The sequence below is a fragment of the Dasypus novemcinctus genome, chromosome 17, assembly GCF_030445035.2.
Source record: "Dasypus novemcinctus isolate mDasNov1 chromosome 17, mDasNov1.1.hap2, whole genome shotgun sequence".
Lineage (NCBI taxonomy): Eukaryota > Metazoa > Chordata > Mammalia > Cingulata > Dasypodidae > Dasypus > Dasypus novemcinctus.
In genome coordinates, this window is record NC_080689.1 from 6,757,513 (window position 1) to 6,785,359 (window position 27,847).

Here is a 27,847-nt window from a genome sequence, read left to right on the forward strand (position 1 = left end):
AGACCCCATTTCTAAGTCTGATTTCTCAAAGCTGGCCTCCCTCACTGAGGAGTCGAAACCTCTGACAGGTTCGGACACCTCTGGGCACCTCTCCTTCCCACCCCTCCGCGCCTCACCTGAAACGTGCCCTAATAAGGTAGCACCCAGGAGTCCTTCGGGGTCACGTGAACTACCACACGAGGAGGACTCGGCCCATCAAGCTCATGCGCAGAGCTTCGGCGCCAGGGCCTTAAGCGGCAGGCGCAGGCGCAGCGTCCTCGGCTTCCGTTCTGGCTCCGCCCAGCTCACTGCGGGGGAGTGGGCGGGCGCAGGCATGGCTGGGACGGGGCGGGGCGCGCGTGCGCGGAAGGGAGTTGCGGCGCCGGGGCGTCGTGGCCGTTCTAACCTGAGCGTTTGGAGACAAGATGCAGGTGAGCGGGGTGGCAGCGGAGCGGAGCCTGGAGGCTGTGGCCGTTTGTCTGGCCCATTGCGTCCCCGCCGGCGGCAGGTGGTCCTGGCTGGGTCTACGGAAAGCGCCGGGCACCATAGGCCGTTGGGGAGACGCGCGTGGCGGCCGGCGCAGGCGCATTGCGGGTGGGCGCGGTTCCTCCTGGACCCGGTCTGAGCTTCCCCGCCGGGGCAACCCCAGACCTGAGTCTCGCTCCTCCCGGGCCGCATCTCCCCTGGGCAGGTTCGTGTCGGGGCCCGCCAGGGAGTTGCCGGGGCCTACCAGAGGGTCAATTCCTATGCTTTCTCTCCCTGAAAGTCTCCCGGAGTCGGGCTTACGGACCCATTATGCGGTTGGGGAAACAGAGGCTGGCGAAAGCGAAGGCCCGCCTGAGGCGCCCCACCTGCAGAGCAGAAGCAGAGCCGGGTGAAGGTTATTACACTCCGTCCTCCTGGATGTTGGCACTCCAGCTGGGTGTGCTCCCCGGTGAGCGCGGTGGTCCCCGGAGCCCAATCCAAGGGTCCCTCTGCCCAATGTTACCTTTCCTCCTGAAGCGGATAAGACGCCAATCCCCTAGTTTTGCCCTTTTATCACATCTGGAATTTGCTCATGGAATTTGGCTAAAACCCAAAGAAAAGGGAAAGAAAATGTATGTAAACACTATGGGAATGACACCTTTATGAGCAAAAATCTGTGACAGTTGACTTTTCTTAATCACTCTTAGGTGATTTTGTCTAGGTTCTTGACTATGTTGCAGAAATGAATTTCAAGACGACGTCGTTGGGTGAGTTAGGCCAGTAATTTATTCAGGCAGGGAGGGACAAGAAATGGGAGAAAATAACAGATCAGGGGTCCCAGGTAGAGAGAAAGGGGCTGAAATGTGGTCAAGTGGCTGGTTTACAGACAGGTCCTCACTATAGATTATAAATGCCCAGGTTTAACTTGCATGGCCACATAGCAGAGGGCAGGAAGAGAGGTCCACAGGCGAGAGAGCAGGAGTGCGCTCATTCAGACCTCAGGTCTGGCTTTTGAACTGTTCATTATTCCACCCCTTTGCTAATGGCAGGGGAGGAGTTCCAACTGTCTGCTCTTTTGATTGGTTACTCCACTGTTGGGGTCCCAGCCGGCCCTTCAGTCAGAGTAGGGGAGAGTCACGGCCGTAGCAAAGATGAACGTGGAGCCTGGGGAGTACATGCATATTGAGTTTATTCCATGCTCCTACTCCTTTAAGCTTTCTTCGTTCTCTCCACTCCTCTGTTTACATGGGCGCTGCTTTTATGTTACTACAATCAGAATACATGATTGGTTCTTAACAGCGACATACCTATCATTGTTACATAGACTGATGAGTGGGCGCATGGGTCAGTTGGTGTCAAGTCCACCCTGGAAGCTGAGTGCAGTTTTGCTGTGTCACTGGTTCCTGGATGTAGTAAAGTATCCAGGACGTTTAGGCCATTTAACTATTGGGCTCTAGCGCCCCTATATTCCCCCCTTTAAATGGCTGGCATCTTAAGGGCTCATTGCCCCAGGGTCCAGGGCCACAGCAACAATATAAGGTACAACAAAATATAAGTAAGAAAATTACAAAAGCAATGCCAATTAACACAACCTATTTCCAAATGGATCTTAGATGTTCCCACCAACACCCAGTTCAACTATTGACTACAGTACGATTATGAAGAAACTGGGCGGTGGTGGGGGGTCCATCCTGCTGTTCTCTGGGACTCGTTGGCGCATTGTTCAGGGCATTCGGGTACTATTTCTCTTAATATTACACATTCGACTGGAAGCCACCCCCACCCATTATAAATGTCAAAGCCCACAGTGGGCAAGTAGTGTCCATCTCTCTGTGGAACAGTGCTTCTACTTATCTTCGTACTGCTTCCCATTCTGTTGTGGCCCGGTTGGTCATCTGAAGCCATGTCCAATTAGCCTTGGTCACCAGGGCAGTGGTCCATGGAAGGCCTTCTGCTGACAGGTCAGTGCATACCCACCTCTGGGTTATGTTGTGAACATGGGCATAGGTATGAGCCCATGACAGTACAGTATTGGCTGCTGTCAACCTGGGCGGAAAGACAGCAGGGCCAAAGATACCACAAGAGGTAACTCACAACCCTCAGGCAGTATACATGTGACCTGTTAATCTTGGGACAGAATGGTGACAGGCAATGGTGGCCACCCTGGTCTGGAATACCATACCTTGTCTCCCCACACTAAAGTTGACTGCAAAGGGGATAGCTCCACTGGGAGCAATGGTATGGGCCACATTTGCAAGACAAAAGTTCCCTTCAGAAGGGTTCCCCCTGAGTTTTCAGGCAGTGCAACTTACACCTCAGAAGGCCATTTACAAACCCCTGATGTCACGGTCACTTCCCTCTTCACACCACCTCCATATGGTAACAGGATGGCTCTCCAAGTGGGGACTTCAGTTTACAACAGTCCATGGTCATGTCCACACTGCTATTTGTCCTAACCCAAGGCAGTGGGGTCAGGCAATACCAAATTTCCATCTAAAACTTGAGGAAATGCAGGAGAGTCTGAGGTGTTCATTATTACATAAAAGGGTAAAGTACATCCCCATACAACCAAATCTAGGGGCAGCTGCCCTATTCGCTGCTGCTCATTTAGAAGGCGTACTGCCCACAGCAGGCGGGTTGCCCACCCCTGCAAGGTCAGCTCCTCTGGAGACATCATGCATAATTTGTCCTTTAATAAACCATTATACTGTTCAATCATGCTGCAGCCTGCAGTCGATATGGCATGTAAATACCAATCAGTGTTCTCATTTTTTGCTGAGGTTTGCACTTTGGGATCTGTGAAATGGTGCCTCTGTCACGCCACACTTCAAAGGGACCCCCATATCGGGCACTTAAAATATTCAGTGCCACAATGGGACTCTTGGGTGGCTATTCAGAATGGAAGGGCAACAAGTAAACCTGTGTTAGTATCCACAGCTGTGAACAGGAACTTATACCCTTTATCAGAGTGCAGGGGTCCACTGTAATCTACCTGCCATACCTGCAGGGGTCTGTCTCCTTGCTTTACAACCCCTTCTTTCATGGGCACCCAGTGTCTATGTGGGTATTGTTTAGCACATAGCTCACAGACTGTTAACGTGTTCATTGCATCTGCAGTTTTTAATGGAATACCATATCGCCTGGCTATCTGCAGGAGGATCAAGCCCCGCATGTCCCATGTGCCTATGTAACCAGGTGGCCCATCCATCCGTCGAATGGTATATAAAGCTCTTATTTGTGCTGGACTGTCTGTAGTGTCATTTCCTGGGTTTATGAGAGGTTTATGCCCTGCAACGTGATAAGTAGTTATGCTGCATTCTTGCCCTTTGGGCCACAAGGTCTTCCACAGATTTTGTCCACAGAGAAGTCTTTTACCAATCATCCATTCTTGCTGCTCCCAGCGGGGCAGCCATAAAGTTAGCCCTTTTTACACAGCCCAACTGTCTGTACACCCTGAAGGGGGCTGGATTCATGCATTATCACTAGCCACATGGCTCTCAATTCAGCCCACTGGCTGCTTTGACCAAATCCAGTTTCAAACTAGATGTCTTCTGTATCCACACGGATACCTACAGCCGTCCAAGTCATCACCGTGACTTTTCTAGACACATCAGTATACCAGGCGTCAGCTGGTATAGTGCCTGTTCTATCCTTGTACGGGTGAGGCTCTTAAGCCTGGGGACCAGGAAGTGCTCTGCCCGAGGGGTCAACTTAACACTCTACTGGTCCTAACACTTCCTGCAACTGTGCAGACGGGCTAGTGCTTAACATTGCCCGCTGTTTCAGGTATGCACCCCCCTTAACCAAAGTGGGCATCTGAGTCACCCCAGTTCTGGGGGCATTCAACTACAAACGTACCCATCCTGCCACAGGGAGGGAGGTTCGTATTAGGACTCATTGTGGTCCTGTAAGCACTTCACATGCCCAAAGGGTGGCATACATTGCCTCTAGCTGGTGCTCAATGAGAGAATAGCAGGGTTCTGCCCTTTCCATTGTTAGGACTAGAACCCTATGGGTGTCCTGCATTTCCCATGCGTTTGCCAGAAGCCCCAGCCATACCTGGCATCATGACAAGTAACATCAAGTTGGAAAGGCAGGGAATGACCAATAAGTTGCAAAGCCTAAGTGTGACCAACCACCCTCTTGGCAGCTTGAAAAGCATGTTCATGGGCATAAGTCCAATCCTAAACTTCCCTTCTTTTGGAGGGCATGTCAGGGGCAGAGTATTTGTGTCAAATGAGGTCTAAACACCCTCCAATATCCTAACAGGCCAGTAGATGCTGTAACTGTTTTACAGTAGCTGGTCAGGGGTATGCTAATACCTAATCTATCACTGCCTCAGGGATACCCAACCAAACATCTCCCAAGAATTTGACTAATACTACAGGCCCTTGGACCTTTGCTTCATTGACTGCCCAACGCCATGTCAGCCTATCTCGTGGGTCCTTGGTTGCTTCTAAATCTGAAAGAGAATCAGAGGTTAGCATAACAGGACAGAGGATTTATGCACCCAAGTAGAGAGCTTTTGTACAATCAAACCATGACAGATGGGCTATGAATATACCCTTGAGGAAGCACCAAGAAGGTCCGCTGGCATCCTTCCCACGTAAGGTCAAATTGTTCTTAACTCTGATGCAACATCTACAGAGAAAAAAATCATTAGCCAAGTCTACTACATAATAATATTGTCCCAACACATGTGATAGCTGATCCATGTTCTCAGTCACTGATGGGACTGCTGCATGTAAAGGTGGAGTCACTTTTCAGTTCACGGTAATATGTCTTGTGCCACATTCTCTCTGGCTTCTGGACAGGCCACTCGGGTGACTTATGTGTGGCCTCTGGTCCTCCAACCTCCCTAATTGGGTTCCTTGGCCATTTGCCAATTTTCATAGCCATTGTCCTCTGGTTCTGCCCATAAGACATCTTGTAAATGGAGAGGAAGCCCCATTAGTGGGGGCTTTTCCCCCTGCAATTTTGTGTACTGCTGTTCTGGCATCAGCTCCTTCCAGAGAGCTAGTAGTACTTCAGTAGGTTGCTGCTTTATCTTAAGATCTGGATTCACACTGGCAACAGTGAGGTCTGCCCACATTCGCAGTCGAGACACTTTCAGTGGCTTCAAGGACATGCTCCCATGGGCCTACATTGGGCTGGTCCCTTGCCCCCTGCCCCCCATATGGCCCGCTCCTCGTGCTGCTCCTAAAGGAGGAGGGACCTTTTGGACTCCACAATCCTGCTTTATCCATGTGTGGGGCCAAGGCGGCTGCTAAGGAACCAAAAGTACCTAGTGGAGCTGTAGCAAGAATCATGTCCTTCACACGGGTGGAAAGAGTTCACTGTCTGGGGCCATGTAATTTGCCTGGAACATTATTTGGTACCTTCCCATCTTATGCACAATCTGAGCCAGGTCTATAAATGGCCCATTTACTAACAGTCTCTGGGAGCTCCCCAGCATTGTGCCATATCATCTGACACAGGATCCTGGGTGTGGTGGGGACCCTGTCCGGGGCTCATCACAGGTACTCACGTACCATCAGCCTCCCCGAGAGCTGTCTCTTCCTCCAGTGCTCTCAGGTGGGCCTCCAGTCCCTCCTGCCACCCTGTAAGTCTCTGAACACAGACTTGCACAGCCAAAATTTCCTTGTGCTATTCCCACAGCATAGTCAGGAACAACCAGGGCACTTTCCCAGCCCATTCCTTCTGGGAAAGGGTTAACGTGGCTCCCAAGGATTCCAGTGCCTCTGCTTTAAACTCCGGAGTGGGATGAACCATATCCCAGCTCTCCAGAGGGGCCATCACAGGAGAATCACTGCCACCGGATACCGAAGACCCAAAGGGGGCCACATCCAGCCCCAATCGTGCACTGTCGAGTCCACCGGGGCTGAAGATCCACTCACAGTGCTCGGAACATCCTACTGATTATGCCAAAATGTTGGGATCCGATCTGGGCCCCTCAGTCAGAGTGGGAAAGTCAGGGCCCTTAGCAAAGCAGAAGGCATGTGAAACCTCGGGGAGTTAATGCATATTGAGTTTATTCCATGCTCTGGCTCCTTTAAACTTCCTTTGTTCTATTCTGTTTACATGGCAGCTGCTTTTATGTTACTACTATTAGGATATATGATTGGTTCTTAGAGTGGCGTACCTATCATGTTACATATACTGATTAGCTGGCACATGGGTCAGTTGGAATCAAGTCCACCCCGGAAGCTGAGTGCAGTTTTGCTGTCACCGTTTCCCAGATGTAGCAAAGAAGTATCCAGGACACTTAGGCCATTTAACTGTTGGGCTCTAGTGCCCCACCCACCCATCAGTTCCCCATGAGGGCCCAATGATGAAGTCCTTGGGGAATATCCAGACTATCCTGGCTTCCAGAGGAAGTCTTTGTTCTGGATGGCAGGATCTTGGGGGGAGAGGGGCTTCCAGCAGCCAACTTGGGGTTATTAATGTCCACGTGGACTCTGCCAGGTTCCAGATCCATCTGTTGATTCCCTGTCTTACTAGTCTGCTTCATTCCCCCCTCAGAGAGTTTACACTTTTATTCTTAAAGGGGTGCTGAAGAGAAATGATCTTCTGTAGCTGCTTCCTGCTGGTTAGGGGCAGTAGGCCCTACCTGACAAGGTGTAAAACCCTCCTGCTATTCTATCTCGGTTAGAGGAAGATGGATCTGGCATCCTGGGCGAAGCTGGATGAAGTCCCCATATGGCTAAGATTTCTGGAAGAAATCGGCTAAAGTTTGAAAATATATGGTCCCACTAAGAGGATACTGGACCACGAAAATAGAAAAGACCAGGTGCCTGCAAAGGCTGCATTTTCCCAAAGTTGGTGGGAAAGAATATTTTTCTTTCTGTTGAATGGGAAGAGGTATTGCCCTTTTTGAAATGAGAACAGGCAAGGGTTTTCTAAGGTGATGGGTTAGAGACCCAGACAATACTTAGCTTTCTCTCTTGAAGAGGGATTTCAGGCCGTCCAGTGACTGGACCTGACATCCCGCCAGGTGCTTCTGGTGAACTGGCATTTTCCTGGGCAGCTGGCTTCACTCAGGATTAGTGTATCAAGCTGGAAATTCCTTTAATAAGGGCTAGGAGGGAGACCTGGACTAAGCACTTTCATTAACTACTTAGAAAGTTTACAAGGACTTTTAACATGTTCATTGTTTTCCTGCATATGGTTTAATAGAGAAGATACCACTATAATCATTAGGCATATATCTAGGGTAGCATATAGGTACAGTACTTAATACTAATTCATGTACTACCCAATGCATGAGTTTCTCTTTGAACTGCAATTAATAGATTCAAGTTCCAGGTTTGCGATACCTTACATGTTGTCTCCATGGGAGCAGGCCATAATTCCAGTTGTGTTTAAGTTCTACTCCCAGCACTCTGGTGATCATTGCTCCACTTGGTATGTCCTTCACACAGTCAGCAAGCTGCAGCACTGCTGACTCTAGAGAGAGGCTGGGAAGGTAGGCTCCAGTATTCCACCAGCCTGGTGCACAGCATCCTTTGGCACTATGAAACAGTGCCAGTCTGGAGGCAATATCCATTGGACATTTGGCTGTACCAAGCCATCGTTGGCTGCTGCAGAAATTTGAAACTGCAACGTAGTTTCCATCGACTTCAGGAGCACAATCAGAAATGCAGTAGATAATCTTTATTGTTACAGGAATCAGTGACCAACCTAGCTAATAACTCATGGAGAGGCAACCTGCAATGTATTAAAGTCTTGGTTTGAATGCACAAGAGAGTTTGATAATGCTGAAGTCTATCTCTTGATTTTTATACACTTTTTAAACATTTTCAATGCAATGTGTTACATATCAAATGAACTTTTTAGTACTTTGCTTTTTACTTTTACACTTTTACCCTGAAGAAATTAATTAGCAGGTATTTTACTTTAGTAGTAGAGGAAAAATCTTTTTCCATTTTTAAAAATGAAAACTGAAGATTCCCAATGGAATCAAGGTAACTTCATTACCACCACTTGAATATGCAGATTGAGGTGGCTTCCAGACGGGTTTCACTGCTATGAAGTTACTTTTTGAACAACTTTGTGAAGTTTCTCTGCTTTTCTAGCAGTTGAATTCTATTTGTGATTTGTACATTAAGTCTACTTGCAAGACAGTATTGACATTTAAAGACTTATTTTTAGGTTATCTTTCACCATTATCTGATTTGTAACAGGTGAACCCCAAATCTGATTTCCTAGGCACAAGCAAACTGGCAAAATTAAACACAGATTTCAAAGATGAACACAAAGTTAAGCACAGATTAAAATAGAAGAGAAATTATACCTTTAGAATTTCTAGGAACTCTTTGACCTTATTGATGGCACATGAGGTTTCTTTATCTTGATCACTAGTCTCACCTTTTATAGGCACGACCGAGTTTAAACCAATGGAAGTTTGAGGTTCATTTCCTCATTTCTTTAAGGAGACATGACATGAAGTTTCTGGGCCTCAGATCTATCTGTTCTCTTTTCTTACACTGGTTTAACTGGAATTCAGGATCCTCTGCAGAGGCTGCTCTTGGCTATACTGTGGCCACGTGGACCAGCAGAAGGCAGACTTTCCTGATTCCTGAGAAGAGACTCCTATGGGAGTTTGCTGGTGGGCTAGAGACCATGCCCATTATTTTAGGAAGAATGAAGAAGCACCTTTTAGTCAACCGTTCTGGTGTCCCAGAATCCTAGTCTGACTAAAACTTTCACTGCTCCACATAATTTGGGGCTGAACCTCTGTCCCAGTGTCCTGAGAATTTGTTTTCAGAGCCTGTCTGGCCTGCAGGTGTCTAGTGGGTGAGCTAGGTCCTGGGGGATAGCTGATGATTCCAGCAATCAGACCAGTGCGCCCAAGCCGAGTTGGTGGGAGATGTTCTGAGCAGTTACCCCAGTCAGAGTGCCTGAGACTGTCGGGATATTGGGCTGCCTTCTGAACGGAAGGGCCTAAGGAATGGGGGTCGTTCGGAGTTTACTCTCCTGGTTCTCGGCACCTCTGACATTTCAGGGTCCGAGACTGACTGCACTGTCACCCAAACAGAAGTTCCCGAGTTGAATCTCAGGAAACGTTTGGCTGCTCTCTGATTGCCACCAGCCCAGGAATCCCAGAGCCCCTGTGGCAGAGCGTTCCCGGGGCCGTTCTGGACTTGGGAGACAGGCCGGATAGATTTTAATCTGAAGCTGCCAAGCCGAATATTGCTCCTTCCTCAGAGAAAGGGCAAAAAAAAAAAAAAAAAAAAAAAGCTGCTGCCTAGGACTTTCCCAGTTAGACCAGCCATCAAAAGGTATTCCTGATAAAATCCCTTATCAGATGTAATTTCTCCCATTCTATAAGATGTCTTTTCAATTTCCTGATAATGTCCTTTGAATTTAAAAAGTTGTCTTTAATTCTGGAAAGAAAAAAAGGCCAGTAAGTGATTAGAGATTAATTGCTGTAGCTAACAGGCCTCAGGGCCCTGAGGCAATAGCAAATATACTTTCCATTTTCAAGGCATTCCAAAGCATGCTAACACAATCCTGTAAAGAGAAATTCAGTAGCAGGAGGTAGGAAGGTGAAAACATGGGTAAAGGTTAATGATGCAAAGGTGTCCTGGCCTGGAACCGCCCTGGGGAAGGGAACTCCCACGGCACCCCTCCTGGCTCTGTCTGCCGCCCTCCCACTTCATCCCCAGGTAGCTGGGTGTGGTCAGATGGGAAGGCGCTTGCAGAGGCTTGGGCGGGGGAAGGCCCTGGCTCTCCAGCTCTCCTGCTCTCCCTCCCTGCCGTGCACCCCCTAGGGGAGAGGGCAGGAAAAAGCCAAGGCTGCTGGCCCCAAGGGCAGAGCCTCCGGCTGCTAAAAGGGCTTGAAAGAGTGTCATAGTGAGCTCCTGTCCTGTGCCCCAGCACCCCACCCCCACACTGGGGTCAGATCTAACAAACCTTGGTGCATGGCGTGGACATGGAGAATTCCCGTGCCCGACTCCTTCTCTCCCAGGATTACAGCCTGTGGGGGCTCACAGGTGAACCCATTTAAAATGGAGAACCAAAGGAAGGCATTAAACACGCTGTAGGCCATAGTTTCTCCCCAATAAGCTGGACTGGCTCACCAAATATGTTACTGGATTTTGTCTGGGTTCTTAACTATGCTGCAGTAATGAATTTCAGGACCATGTTGGGTAAGTTAGGCCAGTAATTTATTCAGGTAGGGAGGGGAGAGAAATGGGAGAAAATAACAGAGCAGGAGTCCCAGGTAGAGAGGAAGGGGCTGAAATGTGGTCAAGTGGCTGATTTACAGACAGTTCCTCATTATAGATTATAAATGCCCAGGTTTTACTTGCGTGGCCACATGGCAGAGGAAAATCAGTGAGAACAGTGTGCAGAGAGCAGGAAGAGGGGTCCACAGGCGAGAGAGCACAAGAGTGCTCGTTCAGGCTTCGCGCCTGGCTTTTTGAACTGTTTAGTCCGCCACTTTGCTAATGTCAGGGGAGGCGTTCCAGCTGTTTGCTGTTTTGATTGATTACCCCACCCATCAATTCCCGGTGAGGTCCCAAATGATAAAGTCCTTGGGGAATATCCGGGGCTTCTCCTGGCTTCCAGAGAAGTCTTTGTTCTGGGTGGCAGGAACTTGTGTGTGTGGGGTCTTCCAGCAGCCATCTTGGAGTTATTAATGTCCATGTGGACTCTGCCAGGTTCTAGATCCATCTATTGATTTCCTATCTTATTAGCCTGCTTCAACTCCACCAGACATGACCTGGTTGCTGTCCAAGGACTCTGCCCAAGGTCATTTTTCTGCCTTCCATATTTCACTTTGTCCAGAATTCTGATTAACTAGTCTCAGGATTCGTGGCAGCTGGGAAACTAGTTAGGTTAGGTGGCTACAGGGGTTGGAGAGTTTCCTCCTCTAGAAATATACCTTCTGTGTAAACATTCCTAAATGCTAAATGAGACGCTCAAGGGTTGCCTTGGCCTGTGCTGCATAGGTGCCCCTTCTCATCTTCTTTCCTTCAGGCCTTGCCTAAAAAGGTCACCTCTTCAGAGGCCTTCCCTGACCACCCTGTTCGAAGGATTCTCTGTTCATTTTTCTTGCCAAATCTCTCAGCAAGCCAGTGACACAGCACTGAGGATGGAGGCTGGTTCCTGTTGATTTTATAGTACAAACCAGGGCTGAGCTCTGTTAGCTGAGTTCTCACCAAGTTATGCAAAACCAGTACTTGGGTAGATGGGTTCTGGATTCAAGAGCCCATTTTGACATTTATCCTTCTGAGTAAATCTGGGTAAATTTGACCTCCTGTTCCAGCGTGTCAATATCTTTCTCAATGCCACGTCTGGTAGGCTTGTGAAGATTAGGCAAGTACATACAGGTAAAGAGATTGTGTGGTTGCACTCTTCCTCTCAGATCTGGTCATTGGAGAAATAAAGTCATCCTAGCATCAGGCTCTCCTCCCCCTGCTAGAAGAATTCTGCATTCTTCTGCCATTACTTGCAGCTTTCAGATGTCCCGCTTTCTCTGCTCTTAGGCCCTTTGACCTCCCATGGCTGGTTCCTTAGCTTCCTTGAGTGATGGTGAAATGTCACCTCTTCTGAGAGAATTCCCTGTCTACCCTGTAGAATGAGGACCCCATGGAACTCTTGGCCAGCAGCCTGTTGCTCATTGTGCTTGCCACAATTTGTTATTATATGACTGTTTACTTGTTCATTGCTTATCTCTTCCCCTCTCCTGACTGTAATGTAGGTGACTCTTGCCTTCACCACTTTCCTGTTGTGCAGTACAGCAATTTACATATAGTAGTTACTTAAAAATATCCGTTGACTGCTCACTCCAGGTCATTAATAAAACTATTGAACAGAAGCAAGGTCAGAGCCTTCTATCAGCATCAGTGCCAATCTGTACATCATACCCTGGTTTTACCCGAGCACCAGTTCCTCTGTGTGTGGGGGTGAGGGTCCAGGGGGGAGTGGAAAGGAAGAACAAAAGGTGCTGTGGCTCTTTGACACCCTGAGAAACGGCTCAGGATTATTTGGTTTGAGCTCCTCTCTTCCTACCACCTTTCCCACTTGACCCCTCGCCCACCATGGCGCCCTCCACACCAGACTGTACACTCACAGCGTCCCTGGCCCTCTGTTCCAGGACCCCAATGCAGACACTGAGTGGAATGACATCTTACGCAAAAAGGGCATCTTGCCTTCAAAGGAAAGCTTGAAAGAACTGGAGAAGGAGGCCGAAGAGGAGGAGGAGCGGGCCCGTCAGCAGTCAGTTGGTGAGCTTGCTTGTTTTCTTCGTTTGATCCATGTAAGACTTTCTGAACCTCTGACTGTGTGGTAGAAGGAGTTTTTGAGGAAGAGTCAGGAGACAGACTTGCATGCTGGCACCAACACTGTGTGTGTGACTTCAGGCCAGTCACGGGATGTCTCTAGCCTTTGCCTTCCTGGCTGCAGAATCAGGGGGACTTCTGGGACTCCTTTCCACTCCACAAGTGCTTGTTTGGGTCAGATGAGCACATGATAATCCCAGGGGAAGTCCTTCTGAATCTGACTTTCTGATTCTGGGATTCTGTTACTCACTTTGGTAATGTCACAGAGATTTGTTCAAAAGAAGCTTTTTGTGTGTGTTTTCTTCTCTTTTTATCTTTGTGGTTTGATGGTGAATATTAAATTAACATAACTTAATTTGGACAGTCGTAAGTTATTTGCAATATGTAGGGTGTAAGAGAGGTTTTCTCAAAGGAGGGTCCATGGCACCTGAATTGGAATCACTTGGGATGCTTGTTAAAAAAAATCCCAAGGCCCCACTGGATGAGAATCTCTGAGGCGAGGCCCTGGAATCTGTTTTTAAACTGGAGCCTCAAAGGCTTTCTGATGCATGCCAAAGTTTGAGAACCACTGGTCACGGCTGCTGGCACTTGTGTCCCCCAGTTACATGTTAGAGCTAAATCAGAGAAGAATGTCTTGTATAGCATTTATCTAGCTAATGCTCTTGGAAAGACTGCTGGATGTCAGCCGCTGTTCTAGCAGCGGGGATTTAACTGTGCACAAGCCACATAAAAATCCCTGCCCTCCTGGAGTGTTCATTCTTGTAGGGGAGATAGTAAAATTGGAACTAAGGCAGGGAAGGGCTAGAAAGGATTGTAGGAGAGATGGGTACAAGTCTGGACAGGTCAGCAAGGGCCCCCTTGAGAAGATGATGTTTGAGTAAAGAGCTGCAGGAGCCTTTGAATAGACCAGAAGGAGGTGAGGCGAGCAGCCTCAGCAAGTGAAACGCGGGCCTGATGCCGGAGGAGCTGCGAGAGGCCCAGTGAGACTGGGAGAGAGTCGGAGAAAGTGGGTCCAGAGAGGCAACTAGAGGCCACATCACGTAGAGCCTTGGGGCTTCTAGTTAAGGGCTTTGGCTTTTACTGCTTGTGAGGCAGAGAGCTGTTGGCGGGTTTGAACAGAGGATCTGTGTGTCCTCCATTTTGACATCCCCCTTCTGTTGCTGCTTCTCTGAGCACAGACTGTGAGGGGTAAGGCAGGGATCAGAAAACCCACTGGAAACTACTGAAGAATTCAGGTGAGATAACAGCAGCTTGGACCGAATTTGGGTTGCAGATAGAAGTGGATCTTGATACATTTTGAAGGTATGGCCAGTGGGATTTGCTGGTGGATCCTTTGTGGGGTGTGAGAGGAAGGTGAGTCAAAGATGGCTAGAATGCTCTGGGCTTGGGCAACTGGAAGGTTGGAGTTGCCTGTGGGGAAAAGGGTTTAGATTGTATTTGAACTGTGTATGACCTGTTCCTTATTGTAAATGTTACACCTGTTCTATTGTAGATGTTGCAGTTGTTCCCTATTATTGTAGATGATGTTGCAGTTCTGATAGCAAACAGCTGCTCAGTAGTTTCCAATAAATACGAGATGGAAACCAGGGCTGAGGCTCTCAGTTCCAGAAGCTGTGAGCCCCTGGCCCCATCTTTATCTCCTCTCTTGCATCTCTCTCTCTGTCCTTTTATTTCATGAAGTTCTGCATTGCCTTCCCTTCAAGCCAACCTGTCGCTGAGCTGATCTCCGCAGTTGCCTCCAGCTGAGATGCGGAAGACTGAGGGAAGAGCAGGTCTGGAGCTCAGCTCGGGACATGTGAGGCTTGAGAGGCTCGTTAGGCAGCTGGCAAGGTTAAGTGGGCAGTCTCCAAATCAGGAGAAGTCTCTGGTGGGGACATACATTTGGGAGTTGTGGCGTGTTGATAGTACTTGAAGCTGTGAGACTGGATGTGACTGTAAGGGAGAGCGCTATGGATAAAGAAGAAAAGGAATCAAAGAACTGAGCCCTGGGGAGCTCTTAATCTGAGGAAGGGCAGCCACAGAGGGAGGAGGAGAGAGGGCACCTGGGAAGCCAGAGGTGGAAGGGCTTGCAGGGAGGAGGCAGGGGTCACCCGGGTCCAATCTGCTCTCCGGTCAAGGAGGATAAGGACTAAACGTCATTGTTGATGTTCATGGAGTGATGGAGGTGAAAGTCTCATTTGATGTCTAGAAGCAAGAGTATTTATGGTGACAAAAATAAGATACAGATTTTATAGCAGTTGGTTCCAAAATATAGGGCTGCCTACCTCTGGTAAGAAAAGATCAAGAAATAGCATGATAATCACCTTGAACCCTAGAAGGAATTGCTTGGGGAGGACACTGGCTAGCGTTCTCCATCTCCTCAGATGATAGAACTGTTGAACTGATAACGCTCAATTGAAGGAGGACACAATAGACTTTAAATGTATATTTACACATTTATACTAAGTTGGGTCCAGGCAACTTCAGGCACATACAACTCTCTTGTTTTATAACCTTGAGAAACTTCTCATTCATATCCTTATTATTGCATGGAGGTAACATAGTCAAGCCTGGATGCCAAATTAGTTCCATCTCCTTAAAACATCTGCAACTCATTATTTACTAGTGTAATACCTTAAATACTTCTTATTTTGGTTCTGGTGGGTCAGGGGTCTTCTGGTGTTGCGTGCACATCTTTAGGAGATAAATGAAGGTGAAAAGTCCACATTCAATCTTAATGTTCTTGCTATTTGCTTACCTAACTCCTTTCAGTGAAAACTTATGAAGATATGACTTTGGAAGAGCTGGAGGACAATGAAGATGAATTTAACGAGGAGGATGAGCGTGCTATTGAGATGTACAGGTTAGTGCTGCTCCAAGGGACTGTGGCCTCTTGCTTGGCAATGAAATGTGTGTCCTTTGAAAGATTAATTTTCTGGCTGAGATAATATTTGGAAAGGAATATAATTAATAATCCTATTGCAGATTTCAGTGAACTGGTCTTAGACTTTTGTCACAAGGTGAATAAATAAACCTTCCCCTCGACAAAGGTTGCTCTCTGAAAGATGTACGTGTGTGGGTATTTGTATAAACATATCGGACATTTCTCTCCTCATGTTTTACAGACAGCAAAGACTGGCTGAGTGGAAAGCCACTAAACTGAAGAATAAATTTGGAGAAGTTCTGGAGATCTCAGGAAAGGATTATGTACAAGAAGTTACGAAAGCTGGTGAGGGCTTGTGGGTGGTCCTGCACCTTTACAAACAAGGGTGAGCGCCTCTTACGCGTGCCGTCTTTAAAATGCTTATTTGATTTATGTCATTAATCCATATCACAGGGCTTATTTTACTAGTGTTCTGAGCTATTGTTGCCATAATGCCTGATTTTCATCTTTAAGGCTTTCAGATTAATACTTTGTGGCTAATACAGTATAAGCACATGCCTTTGTTTTAAGTGCACAATGAAAACTTTGCTTTTCTTTTTGTTGAAATGGAATTCCTAAGTTATTTATCTTTCTAGAGAAACCCTGGCTTTCAAAATTCTATATAATTAGTTACTGTGTAGATGGCACAGGTGACCATTATAACTTTCTATGGTAATTGAGGCAGTGGTCCTCCAGGCCAGTCTTTCTTCCCTTGTCCAGTCTCTTTGTACCATAGAGCCCAGGGCTTGATTAGGAGTGTGTGTGTGTGTATTTTTTCCTTTCAACAGAGAAGGTGTGAACTACGGAACAATCTTGTATAATGTGCAGAATTCTCATACATCACCCCTCCACCAATACCTTACATTGTTGTGGAACATTTGTTATAGGTTATGAAAGGATATCATCAGACTGTTACCACTAAACTATGGTAGCATACATTTGGTGTATTTTTTCCATATTCCCTTATAACACAGTACATTTTTTGACACTGATGCAAGAATATTACAATATTGCTGTTAACTGTTATCCACAAGTTCTTCTGTATTTTTCCCATACAACTCTGTATTCTTACTACCTTATAATAGTGATATACATTTTTTCTAGTTCATAGAAGAACATGCTTGTATTTGTATTAACCACAGTTCTTATCCATCTCTAGGTTCTCTGTTCTGCAGTCCCTAGGTTATTCTCTTTCTTTCAATTTAAACTACATCCCTAGATTACCTTTTTCAGCCACAATCCCATTTAGAAACCAGCCATGTGAGTTATACTCATTGTAATGTGTTACCATCAACTCTATCCATTTCCGCACTTTTACACTCAAATTAATTAAAAATTCTGCATATATTAAACATCAGTGCCCCTTCTCAGCCTTGATTAGTTGTTTTTTTTAAAGCAGGAAATCCTTTCTGACCTGTCTCATAACTCTAAATCCTGAATGCTGTCTCATTCAGCCTTATAGAACGGTGTGGCAGTTACCTTTTACATTGAAACTGTTTTTCTGACTTAGTATTGGGTCAAATAAAATTGGGCTATGCTTTTGAGTTCTTTAGTTTCCCTAAACATATTAGGAAGTATTTTTTAAAAAGGTAAATTATCTTGATTGGAATGGCAGAATCACTAATGAAGCTTTTGTGAAGTTTGAGGTGGGGGTGGAAGTATAGTTGAGCTTTGGTTTGTAGAAATACAGACTCATAACAGTTGCTTCTGTTTTTTTAATTTCTGTTTTATAGGATTCCCCTCTGTGCCCTGATAAATCAACACCTGAGTGAACTTGCAAGGAAATTTCCTGATGTCAAATTTATCAAAGCCATTTCAACCACCTGCATACCCAATTACCCTGATAGGAACCTGCCCACAATATTCGTTTACCTCGAAGGTGATATCAAGGCTCAGTTTATTGGTCCTCTAGTGTTTGGCGGCATGACCCTGACAAGAGATGGTAAGGGGCATGCTAGAGACGACGAGGGAATGTGGGGGGAAGGAAAGGGGCTGTTTCTTCTGACGACGGTGCCTACTTCCTAAGCAGACATTACGAGGATTTATTGAGTTCCCCTTTGCTTCAATGAGGGCAGTTGGTAAAAGGGAAGAACATACTTAATCTCTCATCTTAGGCTAGTAATCAAGTGCAGTTACAACTGGGGTCTGGTAATTCTCAGCTGAAGGAGGGCACAGTGGATTTTGAATTAGTATATGTTTAATATTTTTAAATAAGACTTTATACCTCTAAGATACTCAACTGGAAAATTATACGTGTACATACACATACATACACATAACCCTATAAATAAAGTACAGCAATTCCACATCACTCCAGTGCTCAAAGGCATACAACATTTCAAACTAAATATGTTTGCATCTTTCTTTCACCTTTTCGAACATAACCATTAGGAGAGAGAGAGAGAGGTGCAGTAGTGATGATAGTCTGTATATCTTAGTTGACTTGCTCTTTCCTCCTCAGAGTTGGAGTGGAAACTGTCAGAATCTGGAGCAGTCAAGACCGACCTGGAGGAAAACCCCAGGAAGCCAGTCAAGGACACATTACTGTCCTCGGTGCGGTGCTCCGTCCCCACCAGGAGAGACAGCGAGTCCGAGGACGACTGAAGCCAGGCGGTGGTAACTTGCTGGACTTGCGTGAGGTGACGAGCTGTCTGGACTTTGAGAAAAAGGAAGATGGAGGAATTACTCCCTCAGTTTTTAGCCTTTTATAATTATGTTTAAAGTTTTAGATACCTCAGACATAATCACTGCTGGAAATCTTATTATATTTTTGCAACCTTCTTTTAAAATTTTTATTTCCCTAAAACAAAACGAAAAACCAGCCATTGGTGTGACAAAAATCTGTTTTCCTCCCTTATATTTTAATAAGCTGTAAAACTATTCACCATTAGTTAACATATATCCATAAAAAAGGAATATGTGAGTAAATTATACAGGAGAAAAAAATGATGAATTAGGTTTTGCAGTCCATTGTATATTTTTCCTTATTCTCTTATAAAGGTTGCAACAGGATTATTAACTCAAATATTAAAAAGTCTTAGTAATCTTATTTAGAAGAAATAGGCAATAGTTTTTATGAAGCATCCTGTTATCAAATCAATATCTGAAAGATTTCAGTTTACTTTCATATATTTTTAATTAAAAATTTTCCCTAGTTAAAATGACTTTTGCCTCAAACTGTTAAGATATCAGCCAATTTTTTTATTATAAAAGGCTGGATGAAATTCTCCTTCGAAATCAGATATAAGCACACAAATAGATACACTGTGTCTCAGTACCAAGCAGTCAGTGGTAAAAAAGCAAGATCTGCTCTGGACCAGAATCCTCTTAGCATTTAGCACTTCTTGTCAAATTGTCATTGATAACAGAAAAATTAGGGCAAGTATTATACCCTAATCTTTGTGTTGAATGACCCCTGAAGGTTTATATCTTAAAGATAGGAATCAGGGAGGGCTGATTATATTGTAAATTTATTTTGCTCTAACTCAGAATGTTAAGCAGCTGTTAGCAGGGTTGGTGGTAGTGAATATTGTTATGCAAATGAGGCAGTGGTCCTTGTGAAAACAAACTGGACAATTGACCTTCAAGGATATTTTAGGAAACTTTGATTGCAGAGTTGAATTAAGCTGGTTCACTTGCATGCTGGTTTCCTGGGTTTTGTGAGAGCTGCTTTCCCAGGTTTACTTTTGGTAACTGACAGAAATGAAAAGGCCCTGGGAAGAACAAAGGTGAAAAGTCCGCGTGCTGCCCCTGCTTGACAGTGCTTAAGAGAAAGCTGTGCCCCCGGTGATGGCGAATGGCAGGTTTCTTCTGGCCTGGAGCTCTTATAAGATGTAATTCCAGCATTCACTGTGCCACTTTGATTGAGATAAGTGTGAAATCTTGCCTCTATGCCAGACTAAGATTCTCAGCTTGGGCTCAAGGAAAACTCTGGAGCCAGCGGTGTTGACTCATGAAGCTCTTTCATCATACTGATTGATGTTAATTTAAAAGGAACGAGAGGCATTTCTCACCTACCTGACCTGCAGAGTTTCTGTAAGTTCATTCTTTCTGGGAGCGTTCTATAATCATTATCGTTACTTCCTTCTGCCTCATTTGGGGCACTATCGTGATAGGGCTGATGAAACTTAGCTCTCAAGCATTGAGTTCATCTACTTCCACAGCAGCAATACACAGTGACAGGGGAAACAGACTAGAAGGAGACCTGAAGCATGGGGTAGATGTGACCTGGAGGATCCCTGGGAGCTCGGGGGCCGGGAGGCGACCTGGAGGATCCCTGGGAGCTCGGGGGCCGGGAGGCGACCTGGAGGATCCCTGGGAGCTCGGGGGCCGGGAGGCGACCTGGAGGATCCCTGGGAGCTCGGGGGCCGGGAGGCGACCTGGAGGATCCCTGGGAGCTCGGGGGCCGGGAGGCGACCTGGAGGATCCCTGGGAGCTCGGGGGCCGGGAGGCGACCTGGAGGATCCCTGGGAGCTCGGGGGCCGGGAGGCGACCTGGAGGATCCCTGGGAGCTCGGGGGCCGGGAGGCGACCTGGAGGATCCCTGGGAGCTCGGGGGCCGGGAGGCGACCTGGAGGATCCCTGGGAGCTCGGGGGCCGGGAGGCGACCTGGAGGATCCCTGGGAGCTCGGGGGCCGGGAGGCGACCTGGAGGATCCCTGGGAGCTCGGGGGCCGGGAGGCGACCTGGAGGATCCCTGGGAGCTCGGGGGCCGGGAGGCGACCTGGAGGATCCCTGGGAGCTCGGGGGCCGGGAGGCGACCTGGAGGATCCCTGGGAGCTCGGGGGCCGGGAGGCGACCTGGAGGATCCCTGGGAGCTCGGGGGCCGGGAGGCGACCTGGAGGATCCCTGGGAGCTCGGGGGCCGGGAGGCGACCTGGAGGATCCCTGGGAGCTCGGGGGCCGGGAGGCGACCTGGAGGATCCCAGGGAGCTGTGTTCTGGTGTTTGGAGGGAGGTTCTAGGGCAGGGTGTTGAGGAAGCGCTGGGCTGGCTTTCCTTAAGTGATGGGTGAGAAATGGTTCCAGATAAATAGGGCTTGTGAATGATTGGGGGAAATGAAATGGAATAGCACTGTTTCATCAGATACAATTGATTCTTGCTTCCTTATCTGTCCTCTTTTTGTCGAGGAGGAAAAGGGTGGAGGTAGGTTATGTATGCCAACAGAATTGAGAACCCGAATTTAGAATAACCATGCCCGCAGGTCCCAGGCTGTCCCTAGGCAGGGCTGCTGGCAGCATGGCTTCCGAGGGGTGGGCCCGGCTCTGGCTCAGCATCAGCGTGGCTTGGAAGGGTGTCCCCAGGCACCAGTGCCAACACTGTTTTCTCATTTATTACCTCCAGCTTTTAATTCCACGTTCTTATGTAATCCCCACTTTTGACAAAGTGCTTTCCCGGTGTGGCAGGCCAAATGTGTCGTAACTCTGTGGCTTACTTCAGAAACATGTTCCTACGAGAGTGATTTTGTCCTGCTTATGGAAACCAGCTGTTAGGCATAAATATCTTTTGACAGGTGGCTTGCAACAGGCCTTCTTGCTATTGGTTAAATTCACCCAGCAGAAGGTCCAGCTTTCCACTCTCCACAGTGCCTCGCCACCCCCCACTGCCCCACCACCCCAGCCGCCTCCACGAGTGGCTTTGTCCCTGCCCCGGGGGAGGCCCCCAGGTTCTGGCCTCTTGCTGTGTCATACCTGCATGGAGCTCCATCTTCTCTTTCTTTCCTGTTCAGTCCCAGTTGAAGACACAGCTGCTCTCCCAGTCAAATCCCTCCCTCTGCTTTTTTTAAAAAAAGATTTATTTTTATTTATTTCCTCTTCCCCACCCCCACAGTTGTCTGCTCTCTGTGTCTGCTTCTATTCTTGGGAATCTGTGTTTCTTTTTGTTGCATCATCTTGTTGCGTCAGCTGTCGGTGTGTGCCGCGCCATTCCAGGGCAGGCTGAACTTTCTACTCGCTGGGTGGCTCTCCTTATGGGGTGCACTCCTTATAGGGCGTGCTCCTTGTGCGTGGGGCTCCCCTATGTAGGGGGACACCCTGTGTGGCTCGGCACTCTTTGCAAGCATCAGCACTGCATGTGGGCCAGCTCACCACATGGGTCAGGAGGCCCTGGGTTTGAACCCTGGACCTCCCGTGTGGTAGGGGGATGCTCTTTTCATTGAACCAAGTCCGCTTCCCTCTCCCCTTCTGCTTTTGACCCATTCTCTCCTGGTCTTCAGGACTTTGCTCCCTTCATTATACATCCTGACCCCAGTCTCTCTTCAGTGGGCAGCGACTCCTGCAGCTCTCCTTCAGCAGCAATGGGACCTTGAGAAGGTGAGACTCCTGGCCTGCCTTAGAGCAGCACCTGGCCAGAGGGAGGCAGGCAGCAGCTGTCTGGGTGCTCAGGGTGGGCTGCAGACCACCGGCTACCTTCTGTGCTCCTGCTTCTGTCTTGAGTGCAGCGGCGGCCACAGCGCCTGGATGGCCAGGTGTCTTCGTGGAAGCAGAGCTGGGGGAATGGTGCTGCACCGTCGTGGCATCTAGCCCAGGTATCGCCTGCCCGCTCTGGACCTCGGTTGTGTGGAGAAGTAACTTGCATCTTGTATAAGCCATTCTGTTTTCTGGTCTCTCTTTGCAGCAGCTGCAGCGATTCCTGGTAAAGCCACTGGCCCATGAACAGTCTAAACAACCTCAGACAAACAACCAGCCAGGCTTTCTGCTGCCCCCTGTAAACTTACTCGAAAGGAACCTTATTCCTGGACAGTAGTCTGTTGCCTTTGCCTTTCAGTAACTTTCTAAATCAGACATTTGGATTTCCATTTCCAGTGTGTGGAGGACTAAATACCCTGAACAGCCTGCCCACCTGTTAACAACTCAAATGGTAGCTAAAATTTAATTTTTAATGTTTTTAAATGTGCTGCTGAGCTGGTAGGAAAGTAAAGTGTTCTCGGAGGCCAAAACAATGTGAAAGCAGATATCCAGAAAGATAAGTAAACACTCAAAGTGTTCTCTCCCTGGGGGCATGAATCAAAGCTTTGTGACCTTGAACTTAAGTTAGGCTGGGCTTGTAAGGGTGCAGGTGACTGAACAAGCACCCTGGGCTGTATGTGTACAAAGACTGAGCAAGGGCCTGTACCTTGGAGAAGAACCTGGGCAGCGCCCGGGTGTGCACTGGAGGTGGGGTGCTGGTGGGGCAAGGTGAGCCTAAACTTGTGTGGAACTTAGTTCTATTTACACGTTTTGAAACAACTTGTTTAGACGCATTCAGGCTTGGATTTGGACTAGACACCTCTCTCTTGTGCGTACATAAAAAGGAAAATAGAAAATGAATTGGTAAACATATTCCTGAAATGCCCTTGCATTGGGAGTCCAGCTCTGGGGCCTGCTGTTTTGATGCTGGCGCTTTCCTGATCCTACCAGAAGGTGGCATCTTGAACACAGTTGCCGCTGGCTGACAGCCACTGTACGATGCACTTTGGTGATGTTAAAAGCTTAGTTGAAAAGTGTGTTTAGAACTGATGAAATGAAGGGGTGTGGTCGTCTGAGTCCGGTCCGGCACAAAGACACGGTCAAGTCCCAGCTCCACATCCTGAAGGTTTGGGCTCATTTGGGAACAGGCTCTTCTGTGATCCTATTCAAGTGAGGCCAGACTGGACCAGGTGCGCCCTGAGCTGGCATGATGTTCCTGTAGACAAAGGACATTTGGACACGGCTAGACAAGCCACAGGAGGAGGCAGAAAGAGCCAGAGGCCACGGGGAGATCTTGCCAGCCAGCCGGCTCCAGGGTCCTCAGACCAAGGAGGCTGGCCAGGTGCTGGCATGCGGGGCAGCCGGGCCATTCCTCTTGTCTCCTGGGACTCTCGGCTGTGACTTCTTAGAGAATAATGTGCGGCTCATGGGGTCGAGGGAAATACTCAGAAACAGCAGGATGAAGGTCACTGGGGTTCAAGGCATGTTTTTCATTTCCATTGCATTAGACTGCATGTGAGAGGGACAACCTGACAAGGTGTGGGAAAGGAAGCAGGAGGCAGGTTCTCTGAACCTGAGCGAGGGCCCTCCCCAGCTGTTCACTTAATCCCTAATTTGACTCAGCAGATCCTGGTGCTTTGATTCTGTCCAGTATATTCTTGGCAATGAGAGGTCTCGCGAGCATGAATTTTCAGCGTTAGCAGATACATTTTTATGCTTCATTTAGTAAACAGTGGATGGGGGAGGGAATCCACTGAAAATGAATACTGAGACCTGGGCTTAACGATTTCATAACTGGTTCATGTCAAGCAGGTGCAGTTCCACCACTTTCCCAGAATCCACCTCTATTCATGACCTTCCACAGTTCTTACCCTAAACCCAATAAACACGTGGAAGGAAAGGAGGGAGGGAGAAAGGAAAGGAAAAAAGGGAGGGAAGAAAGGATGGAGGAGGTAGGACCTGAGGGGAAGGGAGAGGGGGCAGAGGAGACATGGATGCCTGGAGCCTGTATTGGCAATTATTTTAAGTCAATGGGTTTCTTCTGCAGATAGAACAGCAGGTGGGTAAGAAGACATGCCTTATTTGTTTTTTTTATCCAGGGCTTTTATTTGTTTGGAAAGTATCAACTAAGGGAAGGTTTGGTTAATTCTCCATTGAGATCTAGAGTGTGGAGAACTCTGGGATTTTTTGAATGACTTAGTGGTACCCAGTCAGGGTTTGACAGAGGTAGACTCAGGCAAGGGTCTTTGCTAAAAGGCCATAAATGCCATCTTTTGTACCTTGATCAGGATTTGCTGGAGAACGTGTTTGTTCGTGTAAGCAAGGCCGCCTGGCCCCTTAACGCTCCTGAAGGCCAAGGGCGACCGCCAGGCAGGAACTTTAGAAACGGCAGGCCTGCTGCGTAAGCACACGAGGGCTCGCGGGACCCCCTGTGCGCCCAGATCAGAAGACTGAGCAAGCGCAGTCCCGGTAGCCAGCAGGGCTGGCAGAAACCGCTCAGGACCGAGTCACTGCGAGGCTGGTGTGCGAGGTGCCCAATGGCGTGCCCTCTCCCGGGGGGCATGCCCCAGTTAGATTTTCTTGAGCTGCAAAGAACGTAGGTTTCCCTGGAGCCTCCGAGCCTGTCGCAGCAAGGCGAGGTGGAAGTAGCGGGGATGCTGAATGGCTCCTGGGGCTGTAGGTGAGGTCAGCGCATAGAGTTCAGGTGAAAAAGACTTAAGCAGAACCAAAATGTCTACCAAGTGGTTTTGGGGTTTGTATTCGGGAGCTAGGGTGCCTCGGAATCCTACCTTTGCCCAGGTGGTTGCTGTGGTGGTTCTTAAACTTAGCCCATCCCTGTGGGTGTGGACCTGCTGTAAGTAGGACCTCTTGATGAGGCTGCTTCAGTTAAGGGGTGGCCCACCTCGATCAGGATGGGTGTCAATCCTGTGAGTGGAGCCCTGTATAAGCAGGAAGAAACTTAGAGAGAGAGAGAGAGCGCCTCGGGGCAAGAGGCTGAAAGTCAGTGGAGCCTGGAGAAGGGAGAGGTCAGGAGAGCCACCCTGTGCACTGCCATGTGAGAGGAGCCCAGGGCCAGGGCAGCCAGCCCCAGGGTGCCAGTCACCTGGATAACACCTTGCCTTGAGCTTTTCCTAACCTCAAGACTGCGGGCTGATCAGTTCCCATTGTTAGGCCAGCCCCTTGCATGGTGTTTGCTTTAGCAACTAGGAAACTAAAAACAGCAGCTGTGTGACTTTGGGCAAACTACTGAACCTCTCAGAGCCTCAGTTTCCACACCTGTCAAATAGAGATACTAGTATGACTACACAGGATTGCTAACTGTTAAAAACTAAATATTTTAAACATTTGCATCTTGCTTAGAACAGGGCCTCACACATAAGCATAAACTCATCCGTTAGATCTGGAATTCCAATGACTAATGTTATCTAACAACCTGCCGCAAACCTAGTGCCTTGAACAACCACCATTTTTTTTTTTAATACAAATTCCGTGGATCATGATGCAGCAAGTATGGTTTATCTCTGCTCCACGGTGCCTGGGGCCTCAGGTAGGAGTGACCCCAGTGGCTGGAGGCCGGTTCCTTCCCTTGGGCTCTAAGAGGCACTGTCCCGAGAGCCAGCATGTGGAGAGAGGTGAGCTGTGTAACCCCGAGACCCGGCCTCGGGCGTCCCAGAGCGTGGCTTCTGGCACATTCCATCCCATCACTTCAGACTGTCGCGAGCAGGCCCAGATTCAAGGAAGGAGACCTTCCTTCTCTTCCTCATCTGTGGCATGAGAGGAAGGCCGTGTCCATTCCCCCAGTGGACAGAATGGCTACCCTTGCTTCTGACCTTGGGCCCTCCCGCTGGGCGGGCCTGACTGAAGGGACCCTCCGCATCCCGGCCCCCTTTCGTGGAGCCTGCAGTGCAGAACGCTGAGGAACTCTGAATGGCTTGCCAAGGCCACCAAGCCCAGGTCAGAACCTTGTGCCCCATCTCCTGCTGCTGCCCAGCTCCTGCTGCATCCCTTCATCCAAAGTCGGTGCTCCACTGCTATTCTTATCCTACCGAGGGTGCCTGCGCTCCCTTGCTTTAATTACAAGCTGTTATTTCATTAAAAAATACAGAGAGTGATAGGATTGAGGGTACTGTCATTTTAAAAGCCCAACTCCTGGCTTAAAAACTCATCTGTGAATCAGAGGACAAATGTTCCCATTGTGCTGGTTAAAAATAGAAGCAATGGAAAAAGTGACAGAATGAGATGAATGCCATTAAAGTGTAATTACATTTATTGTAAATGTGAGCCTTGGGAAGTCTTACAGGCAGGGAAGCTCGGCTGGAGCTGTGACACGGAAAACCCAAAGCCACAGCGGTTGGTGGCTTTTATCTTTTGAATTTTCATTCAGTATAATGTTCCTGATTGTTTTTAGTGTCCATTAGCCTTTTTAGGGTTTTTTTTAAAAGAACCATGCCTCTCCAAAGGAAAATAAGAACCATAGAGATAGATCCTCTTGAGTCTTAGAAAGTGCAGTTTCTATTTCCTGTCTGGACAATGAAATGTAATAGTGCAGAGCTTAAATTGTTTTTGCAAGAAAATAGCTTGTGTTTTTCTGATTTTAAAACAATGTATTCTTGCCATGCAAATATTTTTAAAAATCTACAAAGAAAGTAAACATTATCCTAAATCCTACTGAAAAACTGAACATTTTGGTGACCATCCTTTCAAATATCAATCTTTGTGTGGATTTTTAAATACTTCATCTTTCTTGTTAATGTTCAGTAAACTATTCTGGACCTATTTTTAGGATAATAAATATAAAGCTACATTATCCTGCTTCGTGGCTGACTCTCCCACAGGATGAGTGTACCTTTTATATATTTTTTTATTTTTTAGGAGGTGCTAGGGATCGAACCCAGAGTCTTGTGCATAGGAAGCAGGCATTTAACCACTTGAGCTACATCCGCCCCCAGTGCATCTTAATTCTTATTTAATCAAGACTCTAGGGGTCATGAGAGTCAAGTAAAATTTTGGCTTATAGCTTAGAATTATTCCTTTACTTTATTGAAAGACAGATTATTCCAAATTGTTTGAAAAAGACCGTGATTTGATGAATGTGTTGAATGTACATCTTTATGCACTTGGCCAATTATTTTCTATTTCCCAAAATGGGATTGCTAGGTAAAAGAGATGACCATTTAGTATTTTGATATCTTACCAGATTTCCTTCTGGAAATGTATCGGTTTTACATGCCCACAAACTCACTCATGAACGGTATTACCAAATCCTTATCAATCAAGGAAGCAGTTTAGTTTTAATTTGCATGTCTTTGAGGCTGAACATCTTTTTATACAATTGGCTGTTTGAATATCCTTGGAAGAACTACCTGTTCTCCACTCATTTTTATTGAGATATTCCTCTACTTTTTATTGATTTTTAAGTGTTCTTTTTATATTAAGGACATTAGCACTTCATCATATGCTTGCTATTTTTTTCTCAATTTATTTAGAACTGATTTGTTTGGTTTTATTTCATTTTTGCCGTATAAAAGTATTAAAAAGAAATGGTCCAGTGCTTTCCTTTATGGCTTCTGATAGAACTTGTCTAAGCCCATGTTTTTTTCTGGTATTTTAATGTTTTTGTTTTGCTATTCTCATACAAGAAACTCAGCTCTATTTTGTTTCCAAAATGGTTATCCAATTAGTATTTAATTTTCAAAGGTAGAGGAAATAGAGACTGGAGAAAATAAAGCCAGAAAGCCAGAACTGGCTTCTCCATCTGAATCGCCTTCCCCA

At 47.3% G+C, this 27,847-nt stretch overlaps 1 protein-coding gene and 2 long non-coding RNA genes across 6 annotated transcripts in view; 2 read left to right on the top strand and 1 right to left on the bottom strand.

The window, feature by feature from the left end:
• The window catches only part of LOC131273927 (uncharacterized), a 38,601-nt gene extending 38,255 nt beyond the window's left edge, over positions 1-346 (bottom strand). The window contains exon 1 of the long non-coding RNA XR_009181093.1: positions 117-346. This is a non-coding gene — a long non-coding RNA (uncharacterized lncRNA). The remainder of the gene's footprint in view (positions 1-116) is intronic.
• Positions 301-27,616, top strand: PDCL3 (phosducin like 3). 4 transcript variants are annotated; one of them, XR_011646069.1, is made up of 9 exons: positions 301-410; positions 12,548-12,677; positions 15,483-15,573; positions 15,836-15,979; positions 17,367-17,575; positions 18,095-19,668; positions 21,844-21,940; positions 22,069-22,155; positions 22,245-27,616. XR_011646069.1 is itself a non-coding variant. In XM_004471748.4 (6 exons), exons 1-6 carry the CDS (start codon positions 405-407, stop codon positions 18,235-18,237), a joined length of 723 nt encoding a protein of 240 aa, XP_004471805.1. In that variant the 5' UTR covers positions 301-404; the 3' UTR covers positions 18,238-27,616. The 4 variants fall into 4 exon arrangements, 1 of the variants encoding a protein (XP_004471805.1); XR_011646068.1 differs by having other exon boundaries at positions 21,844-22,155; XR_009181091.1 differs by lacking the exons at positions 21,844-21,940; positions 22,069-22,155.
• Positions 592-3,689, top strand: LOC131273926 (uncharacterized). Its single transcript, XR_009181092.1, has 3 exons — positions 592-670; positions 746-913; positions 3,562-3,689. It is a non-coding gene; the product is annotated as an uncharacterized lncRNA (long non-coding RNA).
• Positions 27,617-27,847: the final 231 nt, after the last annotated feature.